General features: G+C 37.8%; 1 protein-coding gene across 1 annotated transcript in view; it reads right to left on the bottom strand.

The window, feature by feature from the left end:
• LOC150077646 (transmembrane 9 superfamily member 1-like) overlaps nt 1-26,529 on the bottom strand; it is a 274,121-nt gene that overhangs the window by 5,240 nt on the left and 242,352 nt on the right. The window contains exon 14 of the mRNA XM_090385415.1: nt 26,093-26,284. Within this exon, the coding sequence (XP_090241541.1) occupies nt 26,093-26,284 (192 nt within the window). The remainder of the gene's footprint in view (nt 1-26,092; nt 26,285-26,529) is intronic.

The raw sequence follows: 26,529 nt of genomic DNA, 5'->3' as shown, positions 1-26,529 counted from the left end.
CAAGAGAGATTGGAAGTCAAGGTAATCCCCAAAAGACATATATATCATTTTGCCTAGAAATCGGAATGTCACTAAAGATAAGCATAGGAGCAGAAGAATCCTTTTTGCGAGGTATAAGACAAGACTGAGTTTTGGAAGGGTTGAAATCAACTAAGTTGTCTTTGCCACACTGTAGAATTACCTGAAGATCGGCATTTAAGGAATTGGTAGCACATTTTCGAGAAGTTGAAGCTGATTGAGCAGTTTCTCAAAATGGAAAGTGGAATGCAATGTGCTTTCATCGGCAAAACTATGGTTAGGATTTCCAGTCAATGGAAGAAGGTCATTAATATACAAGAGGAAAAGTGTGGGAGAAAGAACTGAACTTTGGGGGACACCGGCATTAGTGGAGAAATTAGAAGACAGAGAGCCATCTACCATCACCCTCAGTGAGCGATCAGAGAGAAAACTGGATAACCAATTACTAAAAACTGTTAGCAAACCATAAGATGGAAGCTTGTTTAGAAGACCTTTATGCCAAACACGATCAAAAGCCTTTGAGATGTCAAGAGCAACTACTTGTGTTTCACCGAACCTTTCCATTGAATTAGTCCATAAATGAGTAACATAAGCCAGAGTATCACCAGTGGATCGACACTGACGGAATCCATACTGGCGATCGTTGATCAGACGGAAGGTTTCAAGGTAGTTTAAGAGTTGGCAGTTAATTGATTTCTCCATTACTTTAGAAAGAGTAGACGTAATTGCAATGGAAAGATAATTGGATGGAAGGGATTTGTCACCCTTTTTAGCAACTGGCTGGATATGAGCAAATTTCCAAGCAGAAGGAAAAACACCTTTGGAATAAGAAAGTGAAAAAAGGCGGCAAAGAATAAGAGTAAGTTCAAGAGCACAGGCTTTGAGAACAAGTGGAGAAATACCATCGGGACCTGGAGCTTCCTTAGCATCAAGATTCGTAAAAATCCTTCTGACATCCTATTGACAGAAGACCACAGGAGGCATTGAATGGAGCGTGTTGGGAATGGTGGGAGGTGTTTTACCTAGGTCATTAATACATTAGTTGGAAGAAAAATGGGATGCTAGCAGGTCAGCTTTATTCTTGGCTGAAGTGACAACAAAACTATCTGGTTTGGACAGAGGTGGGAGCAGAGATGGGCAAAGTTGCGGCCAATAGCTTTGGCAAGAGGCCAGAATGCTCGGCTACCATTAGGGCAAGAAGCAAGTTTTCTACTCTTAGCCTGTTCAAACTTGAGTTTGGACTGATTAATAACTGCTTTACAATTGTTGCAAGCTTTGGTGTAAGCAGAAAATGCAACTGAGAATTAGAAACAAGCCAATTACGATGGGGTCTGGAAAATTTACCGCCAACAATTTACCGCCTCGTCAGTTTATCACATTTTACTGTCTAGAAGCAATGAGATGTGGAATGAGGAATGTTGCATATCGTAATTGAGTCTAGGAAAATTTACCGCCGCATCAGTTTATTTCACTTTACCGTCTAGAAGCAATGAGATGTGTTTGGTCAAATCATAAAAAGTTATTTTTTATTTAGTTTCTGCCTTAAGCTATGATTAGCATATTTTTGGAATTCTATGAACTATGAGGGAATAGTACGGAAATTAAAAAAACACATGTATGGAAATATGTTATTTAATAGGTAGGTTATATATTTTAATAGTTACATGTATCACAAAAATAGTAAAAAATCCATTATTTGAACAATATAACAATTGGTTAATTTTAAAATAAACTAATTATAGCATAATGTATGTCATAGTACACTGCAAAAATTCAAAATGAATGTTTATACAATCTTCAGAATCAGTCACGTTGGGATAATTAATTACTGAGAAACTGTAATATTTACAACACAGTATGTAAATTATTAATAAGAAATATTATGCGCTATACCTCTTAGATAATCAACAATATCACCCCGTTCATCGTATGCACTAACAAGCCTTTTAATTCGTTCATCACAATCGCGATACTTCATTTTTTTGTTGCCCGAGTAACTTCCACTTAATATTGTTCAATGCGCATTTCGTTAATACTTTGTTCTTTTTTAATGCAATCGATAAATTTAAAAATGATGGGATGATAAGCGGTGACTTGTTCCTCAAATCCTCTATGCCACCCTTCAACAGAATTATTCGTTCTTGGTAATCCTTCAAGAACAAGCTGGCATACGTTCCACATTTCATGGGAATACTTTGATACCATTTTCACACAAATGTTCAAAAACGACCATCACAATTGGAGTGGGCACAAATGCAATTGCTGCCAAAATTCGCATATTTAAGGCAAAATTAGCATCAGTTTCATAACGTTGTTTCAATCCATTATTCTGAATGGAATGAAAAATACATTGTGAAAAGTGGACAAAACAACCCTGTTGTGAATTGTCAGGAAAAACCCTTCTGGCCATCATCGCTGTCTCAAAATCTATAGTTATTGATTGCGGGGACATAGCCGGTTCCAATACTTTCAGCTGCTGTAGTAGAGATACATACGTTTCCTCAGACTTGTTAGGCAATAATGCATAAACTAATGGAAGCGATATTTTGTCCTTGAATCCATCTATCGTATACAGCTGATAAAAAAGTAAGGGAACAGTTTTGAAAGTCCCACTGGCATACCAGTGTTCACTTCGCGCTAACAACTGCAAATTTATTTTCGTACTGAAAATTAACGTACGATTGTCCTCGGGTTCAGAATCAAATTGTAGAAACAATTCTCCATTGCATAATGTTTTATATTCTTCTGTTAAAACTGTCTCTACGATGCGTTGGAAGAACTGGGCCATCAAAATTTCGATTTCTTATATTTCGGATCGTTTGTTTCATTGTATCTGCATTTGGAAGCTTAGGGGCTGCTGCTTGGCTACAGATTCTCGAAACATTTGAAATAATACTATGAGTCGTATTGTTTGTTGTTTCTGCATAAGTTCAAATGGTATCAAGAAGTTGTGCTGCCTCAACTCCTGCTGTGTCTCCACAATGATTGTGCTCCTTCCATGTTTTGATGATGGTGTTATCTACCGTAGTAACTCAAGCGGTACATTTGGTTTTTCGGTAATTTCGACACTTCCAATGAATTTTTGTTTCATTTTGCCTGTCTTTATAAAAGAAATGTCCACTAAAGCACAATTTCGGTTTTCCTTTTTCTGATTTCAAAAATTCCACCGACATGATGGATTCACAAACTCAAAAGGATGAAAAATAAACTCAAAATAAGAAAATGTTGTGATTGTAAGAGATTATAAATATAAGCACCTCTCTAATCCGGCATGCCCTACCCCCACTCCCCTAAAACATGCTACTTAAGTTAAAAATAAATTTATATAAATTATATGTATTGCCTGGCGATATTTGTAGGCTATAAATTGTTTATGCGATAAACTGACGTGACGATTAATTGCTGGCGGTGAATAGCAGGCGATAAACTTTCCTAGATTTAGTATAGGACAGTTTATCACCGAAAGTTTAAGAAAATTTAAGTTTATAAACAATTTATAGCCTACAAATGATCACTAGCATATTTTATCGCCAGGCAATACATATAATTTATATAAATTTATTGGTCATTTTAAATTGAAAATAAGGCTTTTCTATAGGTGTTATTTAAGAATTAAGTGCAGTTAAAAATGGAAGTTATTTGCTAGGTATAAATTTCCTAGAAATACATACCATTGCAGGTGATTTAATTTAATTGCCTGTTATTTTCCAGAATTGGAATTAGGAAGGTACTTACTTAATTCCTTTAAATTAAGTAGCATGTTTTAGGGGGGGGGGGGGCATGCCGATTAGGGAGGTACTTATATAATCTCTTACAATCACAACATTTTCTTATTTTGAGTTTATTTTTCATCCTTTTGAGTTTGTGAATGCATCATGTCGGTGGAATTTTTGAAATCAGAAAAAGGAAAACCGAAATTGTGCTTTAGTGGACATTTCTTTTATAAAGACAGGCAAAATGAAACAAAAATTCATTGGAAGTGTCGAAATTACCAAAAAACCAAATGTGCCACTCAAGTTACTATGGTAGATAACACAATCATTAAAACATGGAAGGAGCACAATCATTGTGGAGACGCAGCAGGAGTTTAGGCAGCACAACTTCTTGATACCATTCGAACTTATGCAGAAAAACAAACAATATGACTCATAGTATTATTTCAAATGTTTCGAGAATCTGTAGCCAAGCAGCAGCCCCTAAGCTTCCAAGTGTAGATACAATGAAACAAACGATCCGAAATATAAAAAATCGAAATTTTGATGGCCCAGAACTTCCAATGCATCGTAGAGACATAATTTTTAAAGAAGAATATAAAACATCGTGCAATGGAGAATTGTTTCCACAATTTGATTCTGGACGCGAGGACAATCGTACGTTAATTTTCAGTACGAAAAGAAATTTGCAGTTGTTAGCGCGAAGTGAACACTGGTATGCCGAGGGGACTTTCAAAACTGTTCCCTTACTTTTATATCAGCTGTATACGATACATGGATTTAAGGACAAAATATCGCTTCCATTAGGTTGTGCATTATTGCCTAACACGTCTGAGGAAACGTATGTATCTCTACTACAGCAGCTGAAAGTATTGGAACCGGCTATGTCCCCGCAATCAATAACTATAGATTTTGAGACGGGGGTGATGGCCAGAAGAGTTTTTGCTGACGCTTCGCAAAGGGGTTGTTTTTTCCACTTTTCACAATGTATTTTTTGTTCCATTCAGAATAATGGATTGAAACGATGTCATGAAACTGATGCTAATTTTACTTTAAATATGCAAATTTTGGCAGCAATTGCATTTGTGCCAACTCCAATTGTAATGGTCATTTTTGAACATTTGTGTGAAAATGGTATCAAAGTATTCCCATGAAATGTGGAATGTATGCCAGCTTGTTCTTGAAGGATTACCAAGAACGAATAATTCTGTTGAAGGGTGGCATAGAGGATTTGAGGAACAAGTCACCGCTTATCATCCCATCATTTTTAAATTTATCGATTGCATTAAAAAAGAACAAAGTATTAACGAAATGCGCATTGAACAATATTTAAGTGGAAGTGACCCGGGCAACAAACAAATGAAGTATCGCGATTGTGATGAACGAATTAAAAGGCTTGTTAGTGCATACGATGAACGGGGTGATATTGTTGATTATCTAAGAGGTATAGTGCATAATATTTCTTATTAAAAATTTACATACTGTGTTGTAAATATTACAGTTTCTCAGTAATTAATTATCCCAACGTGACTGATTCTGAAGATTGCATAAACATTCATTTTGAATTTTTGCAGTGTACTATGACATACATTATGCTATAATTAGTTTATTTTAAAATTAACCAATTGTTATATCGTTCAAATAATGGATTTTTTACTATTTTTGTAATACATGTAACTATTAAAATATATAATCTACCTATTAAATAACATATTTCCATACATGCGTTTTTTTAATTTCCGTACTATTCCTTCATAGTTCATAGAATTCCAAAAATATGCTAATCATAGCTTTAGGCAGAAACTTAAATAAAAAATAACTTTTTATGATTCGACCAAACACATCTCATTGCTTCTAGACGGTAAAGTGAAATAAACTGACGCGGCAGTAAATTTTCCTAGACTCAATTACGATATACAACATTCCTCTCTTGAACAGCCTTAGCACATTTATTGGAAAACCAAGGTTTATTTAAAGGATGAGATTTTAAAGTGGAGTGTGGAATAAAGGATTCCATTCCAGCAAGAATAATTTCACTGACACGGTCTGAGCAAACATTGACATCAGAAGTTTTGAAACAGTAATCCGACCAAAGAAAAGAAGAAAAGAAGTCTCGCAGGTCATCCCATTTTGCATTCTTGTAATGCCAAACAACACGAGGTTGGGAATAGCCATGAGATAAAGGTTCCATTGGAGAAGAGACAATCACCAAGTTGTGATCTGAAGTACCTAAAGGACCTCTCACTTCGACCGTGTACTTAGAAGGGTTGTTTGTGAGAAAAAAAATCAAGCGTATTGGCTGTATGATTAGGATTGTCCGGTATTCTTGTAGGTAAATGAACAATCTGTGCAAGGTCATTAGTAATTGCAAAAGCCTCAGCATCTCGACCAGCTGGGTTGGTGTGACTAGAAAACGGAAGCCAACTGGAGTTGTAAACATTAAAATCACCATGGAAAATTACCTCACCGTTAGGAAAGTTGGACTGAAGAAAGTCAAGTTGCATAGAGGGGAAGTCAAAGAGCTCCAAGTGATTAGTGGAGTTGGGAGAACGGTAGAGACAACAGATGAATTTGACACAATGAGGTAGAGAGATTTTAAGCCAGAGAAGATCAAAGAGAGGAGATTCCAAATTGCCAAGTCTCTGACACAGAATATCAGAACAGACGTATGCACAAGTACCACCTTTGATGGGAAAGGAATCATACAGTGAATAATTTGGGCATCTGAAATGAGCAGTAGTTGAATCAACCGATAACTGGGATTCTGTCAGAAAACGTAAGTGGGGTTTGGTAGCTGCAAGTGAAAATGGTCATCGTTGAGTTTAGAATTGAGACCACTTATATTTGTGAAATGAATTAGGAAGTGCTTGGGAGGATTACATCTTTTCGCAGATAAGCTTGCTGTATTAGTTTGACAATTCATAGTGTATTCGATGGTAAGAAAAAGTTGGTGGGACATGCTGTATGAAGTAATGAAATTTTTGGATTTGGCGTACACACGGTAAGAATATACCCAGATCCTTGACATAACATGGCCTCGACAATGCTCCCCGCATACACACTACTCGGACTCCCTCCAGTCACTATCTGGGAGAGTAGAGGTAGCAAGATTATACACTAGCTGATCCGGAAGCCTCCTAGAGAGTTACCAATAGGCTCGGTCCGGTGTCCTAACTAGCGGCCGGCCTGCGAACACCGTTTTAGAGCTGTACCCTCGAAATGTAAGGAATATTGGATCTCGTCACGATGTTCATCATCACCTCAAAAGTCATCAATCATACTGCATGATGGAAGAGATAGGGAAGGGTTGACCGGAACATAGCTCTAGAGACTAAACATGGGTTCCACCACTTCGAGCCTCCAATAAGCAAAGTGGTGGTATTGCACCGGTTGATGAGAGTCATCTACCACCTAGTACTGCCGGTAACATAGAGGGGTAGCATTCCTCCATGTGGTGTGGGCGCCACACCTCAACCCCTGCTTACGTTGGTTTACACCTGAGTGGTCTCCCACCATGTACTTGCGCATGGAGGTTATACCCAGGATTACTAACAGTCCCATAATCGTGAAGGTGCAAGCAGGGGATTTGGCGGCTGTCTGGACTTCGTCGAAATTGGATCCACTTGACTTGAGTGTCACCCAAATATCAGTTCCATTAGCGTTTTAGACTCCTAGGTAGCAAGTACAGCTTGTCTGGGATATCTGAGAGAACGTCTGTGACAACCTCAAGGACTGAATGGGTGTGATACTACCATAGAAAAATTTATTTTATGCCGTTCTGCCGATTTTTTAATTCATTGAAAAGTTGGGTTATAGGTGGATATTGCTGATATTCTGGCAAATGATTCTGTTAAGGCATTTGCCATATCTCCCGGTGATGACAACTCTTTCCCATTCCAATTTAGTATTGTAGATGGGAACTGGACGTATTTGCCATTGAGCATTTGAATTTTCCTCCAGATGATTCTGCTGTCCGTTTCTTTATTTATACATGAGGAAAAGCTAATCAAGGCATCTTTCTTTGCTTTCCTTCTTATTTGGCGGAACTTTTTTTCAGTCTTTTGAAGTTAATTAGATTGCTAGTTGTGGGGAATTTACAAAATAAATTCCAAGATCTATTTTTTTCCTGTTTGGCATGCGTACAATCTTGGTTCCACCAGTAGTTAATGTGTTTCCGTTTCCCCAGTAAAGATTTTGGTATTGTAATGGTAGCAGCTAGTAATTAGCATTAGTAGAGGCATATGATGCAAGAAAGCAAGCTTATGCCATATCAGCCGAAGGGGGAAAAAAAAAAAAAAAAAAAAAAAAACAACCTCCATTTCACCGCTTCGTTCTTTCGAAATACCTCTCCAACTGAGCGTTAAATTTATTTAGGCTATCATCTTCCACAAAAAGGGATGGAAGTCTGTTCCAACAACCAACTATCCACTGGCTAAAGGCAAATTTCTACACATCTTTCCTACATCTGTCTTTCCTCAATCTGAATTTATGCCCTCTCAGGTGATTATTCTGAGCAAGAATAAAAATCCCATCGGCATTGAGAATGCTCAAACCATTCAAGGCTTTATACACCTCTATCAGATCACCTTGCCGGTGCCTAGTCTCCAGACACTGTAATTTGCAAAACTTAAGCCTTTCTTCGTAAGAGCAACCCTCTGTTCCATTCACTAATCTTGTTGCCTTTCTCTGTACTCATTCCAGCAGCTCTACATCCTTCTTGAAATGAGGCCTCCAGACCTGTATACAGTATTTAAGATGTGTGCCTTATACAAGGGAATAATCACCTCCTTATCCCTGCTAGAAAAATTCCAGTATATCATTAATATGACACCACGAGCTACTCTTGCACCCGTCTACACTGCTCAGAGAACTTCATATCTGCCTGCACAATTACCCCCAGATCCTTTTCATTCTCTACCACTGTCAGTGTAGTACCACAGAGTTGCTGTTTCCCATATGTAGTACTTTGACAAATGTAATGTTAAACTTCATTTGTCACCTCTCAAGCCCATCTGCTCAATCTTTCCAGATCCTGTTGTAGCAGCATAGCATCAGTAGTGTCCTTAACAACCCTGCTAACCTTTGTATCGTCTGCAAACTTGGACATTAAGCTTGATATACCATCATCAATATCATTTATAAATACAGAAAACAATAATGGACCCAACACCGAACCATGAGGGACTCCATTAATAACATTAGCCCACAATGAGCAGTGTCCATTGATTACCACTCTCTGTCTTCTCCCCCTCAACCATCCCTTTACCCATAGCAGCAATTTGCCTCCAATGCCACATGGCTCCAATTTGTGCAGCAGTGTTCCATGTGCAACAGTATCAAAAGCCTTTCTAAGATCCAAATATATAATATCAAAATTATTCCCTGCATCCAGTTCTTTTGTGACTGCATCATAGTATGCAATCAAATTGGTCAGACAAGACTTCCCCTTAACAAACCCATGCTGTGTCTGAACTATAACTGAAGTCTTGTCTAGATGATCCTGCAGTGCTTCTTTAACCAGTACCTCCATTAATTTTCTTGGAACAGAAGTTAAACTCACAGGTTTGTTTGTTATTTGGTTTTTAGGAGCATTAGCAACTAAGGCCATATTGCTCTGGGAATATGCGGTGATCATTCCCTGACCTTTCCAGATTCTCCTTTGTGAATTGGGGTCACATTTGGACTTCTCCAGTCTATGGGTACCTCCCCTGATTCCAAATAAGATCTCATAATTATGGCTAAGGGTTTGCTTACTTCCTTTGCTGCTTCTTTTAATATAACTGGATAGATACCATCTACCCCAGGTTCCTTTTTTATGTTTATTCTCAACAATTTCTCTTCCACTTGCCTCTCAGTTATTACAAAATCATCTAGCTCACTGCCAAAGTTTACTTCACCTCTGGCATTACCCTTCCTGAATAACTCCTCATGTGTGAATGTTGATGCAAAATACTCGTTTAGTTTGTTAGCAACCTGAGCAGGATCCTCAACTGTTGAACCATCAATATCTAGTGGACCAATCTGATTCATCTCTTTCCTTCTAGAGTTTACATAGGTAAAGAACTCTTTTCTGTTTTTCTTTGCATCCTTTGCCAAGGATTTCTCATAATCTGCCTTTGCCTTCCTAATCTACTTTGTGACTTGGTTACAGACCAGCTTATATCTATCATAGAATTCTGTGTCACAGAATCCTATGGTAGATATAAGCTGGTTATATCTATCATAATTAATTTATATGTATCCCATGCATTTTTCTTCTCTGCCACAAGTCTCATTAGTTCATCTGACATCCATTTAGGCCTAAACCTTGAACAATATTTCTTAGTTGGTAAAGCCTAGTAGCTTCCAAGATAAGTTCTTTGAATGCTTCCCATTTTGAATTTGCTGTTGGTAACATCATCAGTTTATCCCACTGTATAGAATTTAAATACTGTCTTACTGTAGTCGCCTTTATGAAAGCAAAAACCCTTCAATTTACCCCTGATGGTAGTTACCTCTTTGAGTAAATCCCACTTCAGCACACTGTGATCACTGCCACCTAGTGGTTCCTTTATCTGCAGATTCTTAATGCATGAAGAATCACTACTGATAACCAGATCAAGAGTATTACTCCCTCTAGTTGCCTCCCAAACATGCTGATGTAGAAAACAATCATCCAATAAATCCACAAAAGTCTTGCTAGTGTGTGAGTGACCAAACCCACAAATTCCAGTCAATATCTGGGAAATTAAAATCCCCAATTATAAGACTCTCTGATTTACTAGCCCACTCTTTTCCCTGTACAGTTTCTTATTATACTCATCAGAGTCATTAGGCCTATAGCACACTCCTACTCTCAATTTTGATCTCCCAATGATTATGTCACACCAAACTGACTCGACACCCATCGATGTTGACTGGCTTCACTTCCTTGGATTTTATGTGTTTCTTAACTAATAGCATAACCCCTCCTCCCTTCCTATCCTGTCTATCCTTTCTGTACACATTGTACTCCCCAAATTCCAGTTCTGCATTCCTTATATCTGTGTGACACCACGTCTTTGATATCCCAACAATATCTGCCTTTGATGTTTTGAGCAATACCTCAAATTCATCAAATTTATTTACCAAACTCCTAGCATTGGTGTACACACAAGTATACATGCACCTGTGTTCTGTGACATTTTCTATGGTCTGAGATTGTATTATTTTATCATCTAACCGAACGTGAGGCATATTCATTCCAGTGTGCCCTACGGAATTTCCAAATGGAGCGATGTAGTGAAAGGGAGTTTCCTCATGTCTGGATTTTGCTGAGTATTGGCAGATGATCACTGTTCGGTGGGTTTTCAAGAACAGACCACTCCATAATAGTATATATATGGAGGGAGAACAGATCGAGAGATTTATTGCACTCATGGAACCAGTCGAAAAATGAATGTAGGTTGGCTAGCCAGTTTTTAAAAGGGTGAGTTGATAAGCATCAAGAAAAGATTCTATTAGCTTACCTCTCTTGTCAATTGTTGGAGATCCCCACAGCGAATGATGTGCATTGAAGTCTCCAAGCAGGCAGAACGGAGATGGGAGCTGGTCTATTAGATTTTCTAGTTCGTCTGAAGAGAATAAGAAATTAGTAGGGATATATATTGACGGTATTGTAGGAGTGATGTCAATTACAAATACGCACTGCCACCACTTTAAAAGGAGTCTGAAGAGCAGTATGTTTCGATGGAACGTTGTTTCTAACAAGAATTGCCATTCCTCCACGGTTTGTTTGTTTGGATTTTTTTGGTGCATTAGCAACTAAGGCTATAATGCACCAAGACTACTCCTCCACGGGCTGGCGAGTCTATTCTCCTATCTCGTCTGAAGATGCTGTCATTTTTAATGGGGGACACACTCTTGCATTTAAGTAGGTTTCCTGTAGGGATATGCCTGCTAGATCATACCGGTTGATGAGATCATATAAATCGTCTTTTGTATTACGAAAGCCTCTACAATTCCATTGGAGGAATCTTTCCATTAAGTAGTTTTGTTGTTTATTTTTGTTTCTGACTGCTTTTTAGTTTAAACTTGCTTGCATCGATCCAATTTTTTCTCTTTCTTTGGAAAGTAGGGACATGTGACGTCCATCTCATGTCACATAAAGTTCTAATATACCATCATCTGATTCACTGCATTGGTCAACATCCATTCCCATTGAAACTGGTGGGTTTAGTACCTTAGTTTCTGCCACTTTTGATTTTGTTGTTTGAGGCATGTCGACTGGAATGGTAATTGGGGTGTTACTGGCTTAGTTGACCAATTTTGTTGTGAAGGATACTGTTTGGAAGCAGAGAGCAAGGAACGTGCGCAATCAGTGATGGATATATTTGGAGGAACTGTAGCATCTGTTTGGATACCTACTGACTGAAACTGTTTAGCAGCAGTGGCATATGTAAGCTTTGGTTCAGTTTTAAGTATTTGTCTTCTCGCCTCTGAGTATGTAACTTTATTCTCGACTTTATATTTTTGGATTTTTTCCCCTTGTTTCCATAATTCGCATACTTTGGAAAAAGTCAGGTGATTATCTTTACAGTTTGGGCAATGAGAAGTAGCAGTGCATTCAGATTGATTATGATCCTTTGATCCACAATTTGGACATATTGCTTCACCTCTACATGCAGTTTGGGAGCGTCCATATTTTTGCCACTTATAGCACCTGATTGGATTCGGGATGTAAGGACGGACACGGCAATGAAGATAGTCTGCTTTAACAGATGTTGGTAGGATAGGAGAGCTAAAAAGTGAGGATTACACTCCTTGTGGGAACAAGACTACCACATCTTTCTGAGTTAGGATTCTCCTTGCTTGGATTACTTTTTGTTCTCGAAGCTCTTGGACTATTTCCTCCTCTGATACATTTAATAAGCCTCATTCTGCAATTACTCCCTTCGAGAGAAGTTTAGGGTGGCTGTTGTTGTTGTTGTGTTTGGTTTTTCTGGTGCAAAGGCTACTAAGGCCATTTTTACCTATCATAATATTTAATACTAGTTTTATTGGCTTCTATGAAATCAGTTAGAAACGGTTATATAAACCTTTTGTTTCAGAAAGAAGAAAAATTCTGTAAGGTTTGAATTTTCGGCTATGATATGGCTAAGTGACAATTCCTGTAAGGTTGAGAGAGAAGTGAATGAAATTAGACGGGAGTTGTTATACAAGGTGCATTCCAGGAGTATGTGTTTTATTGTGAGTGGCCTGTGGCAGTGCGAACACTGTGGAGGGTCATTACCTGATAACAGGAATAGATGGGTCAAGTGAGTGTGGCCTATTCAGATTCTCGCCAGGACTACCTCTTCTTGTCTATTTGTGCGGAAATTGGAGGCCCATAATTGCGGTACAGGTTTAATTTCAAGGAGTTTGTTATGTATATGCGTTTGCCACTGAAGTGTCCATCGTTCCTTACATATATTTCGTATATGCATTTTGAATTCACTAAACGGGACCAGAAAATCCATTGGGGCTGAGCTGGATGGATGCTTGGCAACAGCATCTGCAATTTCATTTCCTGTATTCCAGTATGGCCTGGAATCCAGCAGAAGACAACCTTTTGCCGATAATCTCTGAGACGAATCAACTCTGATCTGATGAGCTGTAGTAATGGATGAGTGGATGGAGAAATCTTTTGCATTGCTGATAGGGCAGTTTGTGAGTCTGTGTAGATTATGCTCTTTTCAATTGAGAGATGGAAAATGTTTTCCAGAGCAAGCTTTATGGCATATAATTCAGTGGTGTAACTACTGCATTCTGTCGGAAGTGACACTGAAATGGTAGCGTCGTGGAATACAGCTGCTGCACCTGTTCCATTCTCAGACTTCGATCCATCAGTATATATTTTAGAGAAGTCAGGATAACACTGTATATGTGCAATGTTCAGCTGTTGGATGTTATTATCTGTTAAGGAGTGTTTTCCCATTGGTGGAAATAATTGTCACAAGACAGCATGAGGACGGACCATGGAGGAACGTGATCTATAGGCTCTTGGTGGACTTTGAGTTTTATATTCCAGTTTTCTGCTAGTTCCATGAACCTAATACCTGCAGGCCTAGTTGCTTGTGGTTTGTTTCTGTAAAAGGTCTTGAGTTGCGGATCATTAAATATTGACCAATTAGGATGGGTCAACTGGCTTTGGATCTTGGTTGCATAGTTCAGTAATATCATCTTTCTTCTGATGGTTAGAGGAGCTTCATAGGCTTCTATATACAGATTTTGCACTGGAGATGTTCTGAATGCACCTAGGGCTATTCTAAGAGCTGAATGTTGAATAGGGTTCAGGTGAGATAAAGCACTTTCCCTAGCAGAATCGAAGACAGGCACGCCATAGTCCAATCAAGATCTGATTATGGATCTATATAAGTGAAGCAAGGTGTAACGGTCTGCTCCCCAGGTTGTTGCTGATAAGGCTCTGAGTATGTTCATTTTTTTTTGACAAGCTGTCTGGAGATGTTCAATGTGTTTTTGATAGTTTAACTTGCTGTCAAAAATTAAGCCAAGCAGACGAATACTATTTGCTATTGGAATAGGATGGTTATCTAATTGGAGTTCAGGATCAGGATGCATTTTATATATAGTACAGAAGTGTATGGCAGTCGATTTCTGGCGGGATAGTCTGTATCCGTTTTGTCCAAATCATTTTCATCCAAATTTTCATTCAAATCTGGATCCGATTTATTGATATCTGCAATTGTCTCTCAATGTAGTTCATGTTTTGAGAATGGCAGGGAGATCATCGGCATAAAGATGTGAGTCCACTGTTTTTGGAATGAGTTCAGTTAAATGATTAATTCTAATTGCAAATAGAGTGGCACTGAGAACAGACCCTTGAGGGATTCCTTCTTCCTGGACAAAGTTTTTAGACAGAGTTCCCTGATAACGAACTTGAAAGGATCTTTGTTGTAAGAAATTTTGGATGAAATATGGCAAATTTCCTCTCAGGCCAAGAGAATGTAGATCCTTTAATATGCCAAAACACCACGTTGTGTCAAAGACTTTCTGTATCTAGACAGATCATAACGAGAGACTCCTTTTTGATGAATACATTCCTGATGTTCGCTTCAGCTTTAATCATAAGGTCCAATGATGATCGATTTTTTCTGAATCCAAATTGATTGTTATTGATTAAATTTTGGGACTCGAGATACCAAGTCAGACGGCGATGAATCATTTTTTCAAGATTTTTGCTCAGACAGCTGGTAAGTAAAATTGGTCTGTAGTTATGAGGAACAGAATAGTCTTTACCAGGTTTTGGGATAGCCAGCACATAGGAATGATGCCAGGAGCTTGGGAATGTATGTTCAGTGAAGATTCGATTGAAGAAGATCAGCAGTGATGAGTGATCCAAATTTTTAAGCATTATATAAAATATCCCATCATGGCCAGGGGCACTGTTCCTTGTGTTGGTAACAGCATGCTGTAGTTCAACCATGGTGAATGGTTGATTATATGTTAGTGTACATCTGTCAGTGAAATTCAGTTTGGATTTTTCGGTTACACCCTTAATTTTTTTGAAATGGTTGGTCATAAGCAGTTGAGGAGGACAACTGAGAAAATACAGATCCTAGTGCATTTGCAATTTCTGCAGGGGTAGAGAGTTCCTGTCCATTAGTTAATTAGTGGAGTAGACAGAGGAATTTTGCCATTTAACAATTTTATCTTATTCCAGGTCAGTCTGATGTTTGTATTTTTATTAACTGAGGAAGCGAATTTAATCCAAGATTCTTTTTTGCTTTCTGTCTGATATAACGGGCTCTTGCTGTAAGTTGCTTATAATTAATAAGATTGGAAGTGGTTGGATGTTTGTGGAATTGATTCCATGCTTTGTTTTTCTCTTTTTTTGCATTGTTGCACTCTTCATTCCACCAATAATTTAATTTTCGCCCTTTCCCGACTTGGTATTGTGGAATGGCAGCGGTTGCAAAAACGTTAGAACTTGATTTGTTATATGTTCAGTAACATGGTTGATAGAAGGGCACTGTATGATATGGTTGTCGAACAAGACAAGTCTGCTGTATTTTATCCAGTCAACCTTTGGAAATTTCCATTTTACTGGATTATCTCTTGATGATGAACAGGAAGTTTGAACTTTGCATATTATTAGGAAATGATCGCTGTTGTGAGGATCGTTAAGAGTTACCCAATCGATACTTGGATAAAGCACTGGAGAGCAAATGGAAAGGTCTATTGTGGAGGTTGATCCAGTAGGAAAATGGACATAGGTAGGAGAGCCAGTATTCAACAATGTTAAATCCTGTCTGTCAATCACCATTACAATAAGCTTACCATGCCTGTCTAAGCTAGGGGAACCCCATAATGGGTGGTGAGCATTAAAGTCACCTAGTATACAGAAGGGAGGTGGAAATTGCAACACAAGATCTTCGATTTCCTGAATAGAATATGCATGATTAGGTGGAAGATAAATTGAAACTAATGTAATAATGATAAATTGAAACTAATGTAAAGGTAGTTAACTTTAATAACTTTGCAGAATGTTGAGATTTAATGGTCTCTACAAGAATATCCCGACTGAAGTCGCCTTACCATTTTCGGTGAACCTGCAGCAGATGCAATACATTTTTGTATAAGGAATGGTGATAACTTACTCAGAGGCTGCTCTGAGAGAGAGTGTAGAATGAGGAATGATGGTATCTCCTCTTGAGGGGTTGTTCTCGGCCTCTTGGGTTGAGAGAAGTCATTGTCATTTGTGTTGTCTCGTCTTGAGCTCAATGGCTCTGAAGGTGGATACATATTGTTATCCATCTTTGCTCCTTTCAGTACTGGGAGAGTGGATTTCTTCTTCCAGGTTACTGGCCCTGCTACGGGGGAGGCAGGAGCAGTGCTGCTCCTGCAGCACTGCTCCCGACCAAGCAGTATAAAAGTCAGTACATTAATTTAACATAAACATGGTGTAACAACTAGTAACTTTCAGTTGGTGTTTACATTGGTTTTGTTAAAATCTGAGGTTGATATCATTCAATTCTTGTCTGTCGTTTTTCCAGAAAACTGCAAAAACACAAGGTAACGAAGACCTGTCTCTCTGCAAAGCGAATGAGCATGCTAGAACATGACTTGGCAGACAACTAGGAAAAGGTTTGAGGTCTACTGTGCATTTGTTTCACAGGTGGCATTTGGTGTGTAGCAGCTGCATGTGCAGTCTCATTATTTATGAACATTCTTCCAATGAATATCACTGCTGGAAGGATGTCAGCAATCATTGCTATGGTGGTTGTTAGTAACTGGCCTTTCGAAAGTCACAAAGTACTACAAATACAAAATAAATGCCTAAAATTCTGGTGATGATCATATAGGCATAAAGCAACATAGGTAGGGGTTATGATGTAGCACCATATTTACATAGGGCCAAATCTAGATGGAACGAATCTTATAACCCATTTAAAGGAGACCTTTAGCAGCAAAACTGTCTTGGGACTATAGAGCAAAGCTCCTTATGAAATTCTCAAAGAGTACTACTATACTCTTCCTCTGTTTAATGAAATTAAAAAAAAAATTTAAAAAAAGCTGAAATGTAACAACTGAGTTTAGCCAAATTTCCTCAGTGGAATGAGCAACATTTCTATGTTGTTCATTAAGCTTCACCATTGGATTTAAAATTAACTATGAATGTTTAGTTTTCTTAAATTTTATTTTTTAAACAATTGAATTGATAACTAAATGTTAAAATTTCATTAATATATAGTCAAACTCGGTTATAATGAGATCCTGAGGGAGCAAAGAATATTGCTACTTATTACTGTTACTCATTATATCCATATGTTATTTTTTGCTGTTACTCACTACATTTACCATGCATATGTACTCAGATATAGATACATACTACTTATGAAAAAGGGATAAAAATAATGAATAACAATAGCTCATGATTAACAATTTATTCAATATATTTATAAATATATTGAATATAAATAATTCACTATATAAATAATTCACAAGAAAAATAATATCATTATTAAAATGTCTTGATATAATACATTGTTGTTATTTTTAAAGAAGTCTTCCAATGTTGGTTGTTTCAAATTTCTTTTAAGGTGAGCAATGAGACATTTTATGAGCAATGTCTTTCATTTTACTGAGATAAAATCAAAATTCAGGATAGATGTGACTGGTTTCATAAAACAAAAAGAGTTTTTAAAGCTATTTGTGCCTCTGTGCTCAATTCTACCAAACATTACACACTATCTTCCACAACCACCAAAGCAACTCCATTATGTTCTCTCCAACAGATCAACAGCAATACTTAATGCAATTGAGTCCAGAGCAGAAATGGCGGTTGTTTATGCTGATATTGAGGCTGCTTTCAAAACGAGATACTAGGAATTGCACTACTTTGAATAAGTAACACTTCTCTAGTAGAGAAGACTACTGTTACTTATTTTCAGTGGATACCACCATCCAGACAGCACTGTTTCAAAGCTGTTGGCCTATCATTGGTGGGTGGGTGGGCAAGCACCCTGGTAATACAACATGCCATCACAGTTGTGAAGTGATTCCACAATATGAGAGATGCCAAATAGTGCACAGATAATGTATTTAAAGATGAAATGCACGAGGCATAATTATATATGGGTTTTTAGTAATTAACTATATAATATCGGTGTAATTGCACCATAGTTTATCCATAAATTTAAACTATGTATGTAGTGTAAAAGGCATCATTTTAATTGTATCTTACATTGTGGCTGCCTTCACAACGAGATACCAGGTATTGCACTACTTTGAATAAGTAACGCTTCTCTAGTATGGTATATATATATACACCGATATCATATAGTTAATTACTAAAAACCCCCATATATAATTATGCTTGTGCATTTCATCTTTAAATACATAACAGAACAGTGTACGTAACTCATCGCAATGCCTTCTATACCTGATCCATCCATGCAGGCGTGCCAAAAGGTGGCACTTTATCAGGGCTATTTACTGCTCTCCTTATTCCGTATGTGTGTAACAGAGATGACATAATTACCTATGCCGATGATATAAAGCTCTTAACGGAAATACCACCATCAGCAGATAGAGGAGTGATCACAACTGAAATCAGCAACAAGCTCATAGCTACCTCTATCTTAAACTGAATCCCAAAAATCTAATTATGGTTTTCTCTCTGAAGAAGTCTCCCACTCTAATACAACCCTCACTGGAGGGCACATTTACTCCAAGTGTGACTAAACACAAAGATCCTGATGCAACTTTCGACCCAAAGCTTAGATTCAACAGTCACATCAAATCTGTTTTGTGCAAGATAAGCTGAATGCACTGGATTTCCTTCTTATAATAGATCCAAAAACAACAAGATATCTGCTAACTGTTGCGTACTCAACTGTTCTGCATGCCTCAAAAATATAGGCCTGGCCATGCAACTTCAAATTCCACAGCTGCCTCAAGTAATCTGCATGAGCAGAACTGTGACCACTATCAAAATGAATTACCAAAATTGCAAAATGAACTACCCTGACTTCTGGGACATATGCCAGTGGCTGTTGTTATTTGGTTTTTAGGAGCATTAGCAACTAAGGCCATATTGCTCCGGGGATATGCGGTGGTCATTCCCTAACCTTCTGCCCAAATTATCTAGATCCTGTTGCAGTAGCACACTGCCAACCTTTGTATCATCTGCAAACTTCGACACTAAGCCTGATATACCTTCATCAATATCACTGATAAATATACAAAACAGTGGACCCAACACCGAACCCTGTGGGACTCCACTAATAACATTAGTCCACGAAGAGCAGCACCCATTAATTACGACCAATGAATCAGATTGGTCCACTTGATATCGATGGGTCAACTGTTGATGACCCTGCTCAGGTAGCTAACAAACTAAATCAATATTTTGCATCGACATTCGCACATGGGGAGTTATTCAGCGAGGGGAATGCCAGAGGTGTATTCAACTCTAGCAGTAAGCTACAGAATCTTGTAATAACTGAGAGTAAAGTGGAGGAGAAATTGTTGAAGATAAACACAAGAAAGGCACCTGGGGTGGATGGGATCTATCCAGTTATATTAAAGGAGGCAGCAAAGGAAGTAAGCAAACCCTTAGCCATAATTATGAGAGCTTCCTTGGACTCAGGGGAAGTACCCATGGACTGGAGATGTGCAAATGTGACCCCAATTCACAAGGGAGGATCAAAGGCTGAAACAAGTAATTATAGACCTGTGAGTTTAACTTCTGTTCCAGGAAAATTAATGGAGGCACTGGTTAAAGAAGCACTGCAGGATCATCTAGACAAGACTTCAGTTATAGCTCGGAGACAGCATGGTTTTGTTAAGGGGAAGTCTTGCCTGACCAATTTGATTGGATACTATGATGCAGTCACAAAAGAACTGGATGCAGGGAATAATTTTGATATTATATACTTGGATCTTAGAAAGGCTTTTGACACTGTTGCACATGGAAGACTACTGCACAAATTGGAGCAGTGTGGCATTGGAGGCAAATTGCTGCTATGGATAAAGGGGTGGTTGAGGGGGAGAAGACAGAGAGTGGTAATCAATGGACACTGCTCATCGTGGACTAATGTTATTAGTGGAGTCCCTCAGGGTTCAGTATTGGGTCCTTTATTGTTTTCTGTATTTATAAATGATATTAATAATGGTATATCAAGCTTAATGTCCAAGTTTGCAGACAATACAAAGGTTGGCAGGGTTGTCAAGGACACTACCGACACTATGCTGCTGCAACAGGATCCGGAAAGGTTGAGCAGATGGGCTGAGAGGTGGCAAATGAAGTTTAACATTGACAAATGTTAAGTACTACATATGGGAAACAGCAACCCCAGAGCAACGTATCAACTCTGTGGTACTACACTGACAGTGGTAGAGAATGAAAGGGACCTGGGGGTGGTTGTGCAGGCAGATATGAAGTTCTCTGAGCAGTGCAGACGGGCTGCAAGAGTAGCTCATGGTGTATTGTCAATGATATATAGGAATTTTTCTAGCAGGGATAAAGAAGTGATTATTCCTTTGTATAAGACAATGGTCAGGCCACACCTAGAGTACTGTATACAGGCCTGGAGGTCTCATTTCAAGAAGGATGTAGAGCTGCTGGAACGAGTACAGAGAAGGGCAACAAGATTAGTGAATGGAACAAAGGGGTGCTCTTACGAAGAAAGGCTTAAGTTTTGCGAATTACAGTGTCTGGAGACTAGACACCAGCGAGGTGATCTGATAGAGGTGTACAAAGCCTTGAATGGTTTGAGCATGCTCAATGCTGATGAGATTATTCCTCTTGCTCAGAATAATCACCTGAGAGGGCAAAAATTCAAATTGAGGAAAGACAGATGTAGGATAGATGTGCGGAAATTTGCCTTTAGTCAGCGGGTGGTTGGTAGGTGGAACAGACTTCCATCCCTTGTCGTGGAAGTTGATAGCCTAAATAAGTTTAAGGCTCAGCTGGACAGGTATTTCGAACGAACAGAGGGGTGAAGCAGAAGTGGTTATTTTTTATTTTTTATTTATTTATTTTACTTTATTTTTATTTTTTTTTTTTGGCTGATGCTGCATAAGCTTGCTTTCTTGCATCAAATGCCTCTACTAATGCTAATGCTAACCCTCTGTCTTCTCCCACTGAACCATCCTTTTATCCATTGTAGCAAACTTACCCTTAATACCATTCTGCTCCAATTTGTGCAATAGTCTTCCTTGCGAAACAGCGCCAAAAGCTTTCCTGAAATCCAAATATATGATATCAAAATTATTTTTTGCATCCAGTTCCTTTGTAACCACATTAAAATACAGTTAGTCGTCGTATAACATGTGTTTACACTACACGAATTCGAGCATACACGATTTATAAATAGGAGAACGATATCTTATATAACACGAACTGATTTCGCTTATGCACGATTCGCCTTTGTGTTTACAAGAAATGGCAGTCAAATGCAGAATCAACGCAACACGATAGGAATGAAGAGAAGATTCTGAAAATGTATTTGTTTTTTATATCAGTGAAGGAGAAACACATTTCACCATAATAACGTAAAAACCAACACAATTCCAGCCACTGGTATAATTGCAAATGCAATTAGATCGAGTTTATTACCAGTTTATAACAGATTCCACTAGCAGAAACGCAACTGGAAATTGTTTTTATTGTTTTATGGTAGTAACCCCTAGAAATGTGCTTTAGTAAAATGTGAGGTGTTAATAGTGTATCTCAGCCTTTACGGTGTTGTTTATTCAGTTGCTACACACGTGCAGCTTTGTTTATGTGTATCAAGCGTGCCTCCTCGTTTTGTAATTGTGCTTTGTTCCCTAAAAATGAGTAAAATACTTAAAAGGTGTGAAAAGGAAGCGTCCTGGTGAAGATACTGCAGATTCAGAGAGAAAATGAAAAGCAATATCGATAAACAGAGGCGGACTGTGTAAAAATTCTTACCCGGGAAAATTTATAGTGGCCTCATACTGTGGTTTATGGCCAAAATCACACGGGTCTCCGGCCCACCGGGAAAACCCCGGTGGGCCGGAGACCGGATAGAAAGATAGAAAAAAAATATGAAACTGTGAAACGCTTTGAGCGAAATGAAAGACCATGTGATATTGCACATGCTACAGACCTAAATGAGGCAACGCCGAGAATTATAAAGACTGCCGAGAAAATAAAAACAACTTTGATAGCAGGAACAACTCAAAGTGTAATTAAAATCCATTAGATTAAGATACAAAGAATTGGAAGAGATGGAATGGCTGTCATCTGTTTGGATAGAAAATCAAACAAAAAACAAGTTTGCTTACGATAGAAGAAAAAGCATTAGCAATATTTTATTACGTAATAGTTGTAATAAAATACGTAAGTATTTTATTACGATTATTTATTGTGTTTGGTAATATTTTGGTTACAAATGTGTGTTCAATCTTGGGTGATCGGCACCTAACCCCATTTTTCCCATAGGGCCTGTTGTTTATATTGCACGATTTTGCATTGCATGAGGGTTTCTAGGAACGCAACTATCATGCTATATGAGGACTGACTGTATCCTATCAAATTTGTCACACAAAACTTTCCCTTAACAAACCCATGCTGTGTCTGAATTATTGCTGCAGTCTTGTCTAGATGATCAACAATGCTTATTTAACCCTGAACAGAAGTTAAACTAACTGGTCTGTAATTACCGTGTCACCCTTCGATCCCCCTTTGTGAATTGGGGATACATTTGCACATCTCCAGTCCGTAGGGACCTCCCCTGAGTCCAAGGATGTTCTCATAATTATGGATAAGGGTTTGCTTAGTTGCTTTGCCACCTCCTTTAATATAACTGGATAGATCCTATCTGAGCAGGATCGTCAACAGCCGAACCATCGATATCAAGTGGACCAATCAGATTCATCCCACTCCTTTTAGAGTTTATATAAGTAAAGAAATCCTTGCTGTTTTTCTTTAGCATCTTTTGCCAAAGATTTCTCGTAATCTGCCTTTGCCTGCCTAACCTCCTTTGTGACCTGATTACAGACTAGCTTATATCTGCCATAGGCTTCTGAGTTGCTTGATAATTTATATGCAACCCATGCATTTTTCTTCTCTGTCATGAGTCTCATTAGTTCATTTGATAACCATTTAGGCCTAAACCTTGAACAATATTTCTAAATAGGTATGAAACTTTTAGTAGCATCCACGATTAATTCCGTGAATGCTTCCCACTTAGAATTTACTGTTGGTAACATCGTCAGTTGATCCCACTGTACAGAATTTAAAAACTGTCTGAAACCACTGTAATGGTCTCAGACAATGTTGCGATGTTGTTGTGCTTGGCGGCAAAAAAATGATTTTTACATTTTCACATAATGAATTGAGTGTAGTTGGATGACCTGGAGTATTATCCAAAATTAGTAGAACTTTAAATGAGATGTTGCTTTCCTTGCAATATTTTTCAACAGCTGGGCAAAATAGCTTGAAAACCAGTCAGTGAACATGGCTTGAGTCACCCATACTTTCTTATTTGATCGCCAAATAACTGGAAGTGATCTATAGTTGTAGCCTTTTAGAGCACGAGGATTTGGAGACCGATAAACAAGCATCGGTTTCAATTTATAATCGCCTTGAGCATTATCTCCCAATAAAAGTGTTAGGCGATCTTTAGACACTTTAAATCCAGGTTAAGTTTTTTCTTTCTTAGAAATGTAAGTTCTGGAAGGCATCCTTTTCCAGAATAAACCGGTTTCATCCACGTTAAATATTTGTTGATCAGTGTATCCACCATCTTCGATTATTTTTTTTAAAACATCAGGATATTTAGATGCTGCATCCTCATTTGCACTGGCCACCTCACCGGTAATTTTAAATTATGCAGCTGAACTCTATTTTTAAATCGATCAAACCAACCAGTACTCGCACTAAACGTTTCTTCTACGTCATTATTTTTTTCTTTCATTTTCTTAAACAAATTTAAAGCTTTTGTCTGAATGGCTGCTCTGCTAAGGGGAATGCATTTTTGATTGCAATCCTCAATCCATACAGTTAAAATACGCCCCATTTCTATCATAGTAACACTTCTATTCCTTGTAGATGTTTGCAAACCACAAAAAGCTAATGCAACTTTACATTTTTCTTTTATTTCCCCTGCGTGTTTTATAATATTCCATACCGTAGATTCAGGCATCCCGACATCTCGTCCTATTTTAGAATTGTTATGACCACGTTCATGTCGTTCAATCACATCAATTTTTTGCTCTAATCTAATAACGAGCCTCTTCTTTTTTGCGCTCACAGTGTTTTTATCTGAAAGAATCTTCCTTTTGCCCATTTTGTTATGGGCACTTCTTAAAATGATTAAAACAAATCATGAAAACTAACGTATATTATGACAGGCAGTAGCACATGCGAAGATAAACAAATGTAACAGCATCCAATGCGAGACTAATTGAGGCTAATCATCTAATATGAGGCTAGCTGCATCAGCCTCGCATTAACTGAATTTTGGTTCACATTAAACGCGACCTGGTATTGTTATACAATTTGCACTAAATTGAATATCGCATTATTCGAACTTGCATTACTCACAACCTAGCTGTATTTACAAAACATGTATGCTGAAGTGGGTTGCATGGACAATATATGTAATGAGAATACCATGTACAATAAAGATTCTTCTTTTTCTTTGTTAATTGGACCTCTTTTTCTCTAACAGTTTCGAGAATATTCTCATCTGTCAGTATCTCAGAGGTTGTTGTCCACGGTCTTGTAATCATTCACACATACAACCTAGTTATCCAAGTTATGTTTTTTCAACCAGATTGTTAATGGAATATTGTCATCATTGTCTTCAGTGTCAACTTCTCTGAGTTTAGTCCTACCTTATTAGATTTTGATGGTGTGTGTGATGTGACTTTATCTCATGCTTCACTGATGAATCAGATTAGCATTAACTAATCTGATTCATGAGTGAAGGCATATGATGCAAGAGAGCAAGCTTATAAAGCATCAGCCAAAAAAAAAAAAAAAAACACCTTTCCCACTTCACCCATTTAGTCACTCAAAATGTTTGTCTAGTTCAGCCTTAAACTTATTTAATCTGTCAACTCCCACAACATCAGATGGAAGTCTGTTCCATCAATCAACTATCTGCTGGCTAAAGGCAAACTACTGCACATCTATTCTACAACTGTTTTTCCTCAACTTGAATCTATGTTCCCTCAGGTTCTTAATCTGAGCAAGTGAAAGTATCCTATCAGCACTGAGCCTGCTCAAACCATTCAAGGCCTTGTACATCTCAATCAGATCACCTCGCAGGTGCCTAGTCTCCAGATGCTGCAACTTATAGAATTTAAGACTCTCCTGGTAAGAGAATCCCTTTGTGCCTCTCACCAATCTTGTTGCCCTTCTCTGTACTCATTCTAGCAACTCTACGTTCTTCCTAAAATGAGGCCTCCAGACATGTACGCAGTAGTCAAGGTGTGGCCTGACTACTGCCTTATACTACCTGACTACTGACTACTGCCAAACAAAAATTTAATTTCTCATAATTCATAGCAGATTAAAATAGAAACAGAAAACACTACATAATCATTCAGAGAATACTAGTGGCAAAAGGCACACAGGAGGATTTAATTTCATTTATAAATAAAATAAAAAAAAGTGGCATGTCAGACACTATTAGCAGTGTAGCATTAAATAAACTAGTAAAATAAAAATGTTAATTATCTCAAAAACCAAACACAATAGCAAAATTTCAAAGACAAACATGCTCAGCAATACAGAAAACATTTTCGTAAAAGAGAAAAAAAAAAAAGGTTAAATTTGTTGGGCAGTGTAACTGGTACAGAAACAAAATTTTGTAGAAGTTTGATATATGTTAGGAGTAAATTGTATTATTTTTTTTACTGACCCTGCTGAAAATATTGATCTCCACCACCATCGATAGTCCTCTGCTGATAGCTGGAAGTAAGTGAGTGCAACAGATATACATGCTGTAACACTCAACAAAATGAAGAACACAATTAGAAGAATGCCATACAGAGTGTACTGCTCTCGACCCCATACTGTTGCAAAGATGTAATACAGTTCCACAGAGATAGCACTGGGAAGGGGGAAAAATCCAAATTATAAAAAAGCAATTTCTAAAATTTAATTTAATGGGTGCAATTCATTTTTATTAAACTATACATTTTTTTTCCAAGTAGGAAAATGGGGTACAATCAATTAAACTAAAATTTGTTATTATAAATTTAAGTATTAAACAGAGTGCAATGTAAAAATGTAATCATTTCATATCATATTTTATATTGTAGAAACAATGCCTGCCTTCACACAAACTTAAACTCA

This window comes from Mastigoproctus giganteus, chromosome 11 (genome assembly GCF_048544385.1).
Source record: "Mastigoproctus giganteus isolate SK-2022 chromosome 11, ASM4854438v1, whole genome shotgun sequence".
Lineage (NCBI taxonomy): Eukaryota > Metazoa > Arthropoda > Arachnida > Uropygi > Thelyphonidae > Mastigoproctus > Mastigoproctus giganteus.
The sequence above is the reverse complement of the archived record's forward strand: the minus strand, read 5'-3'. Positions and strand labels throughout refer to the sequence as shown.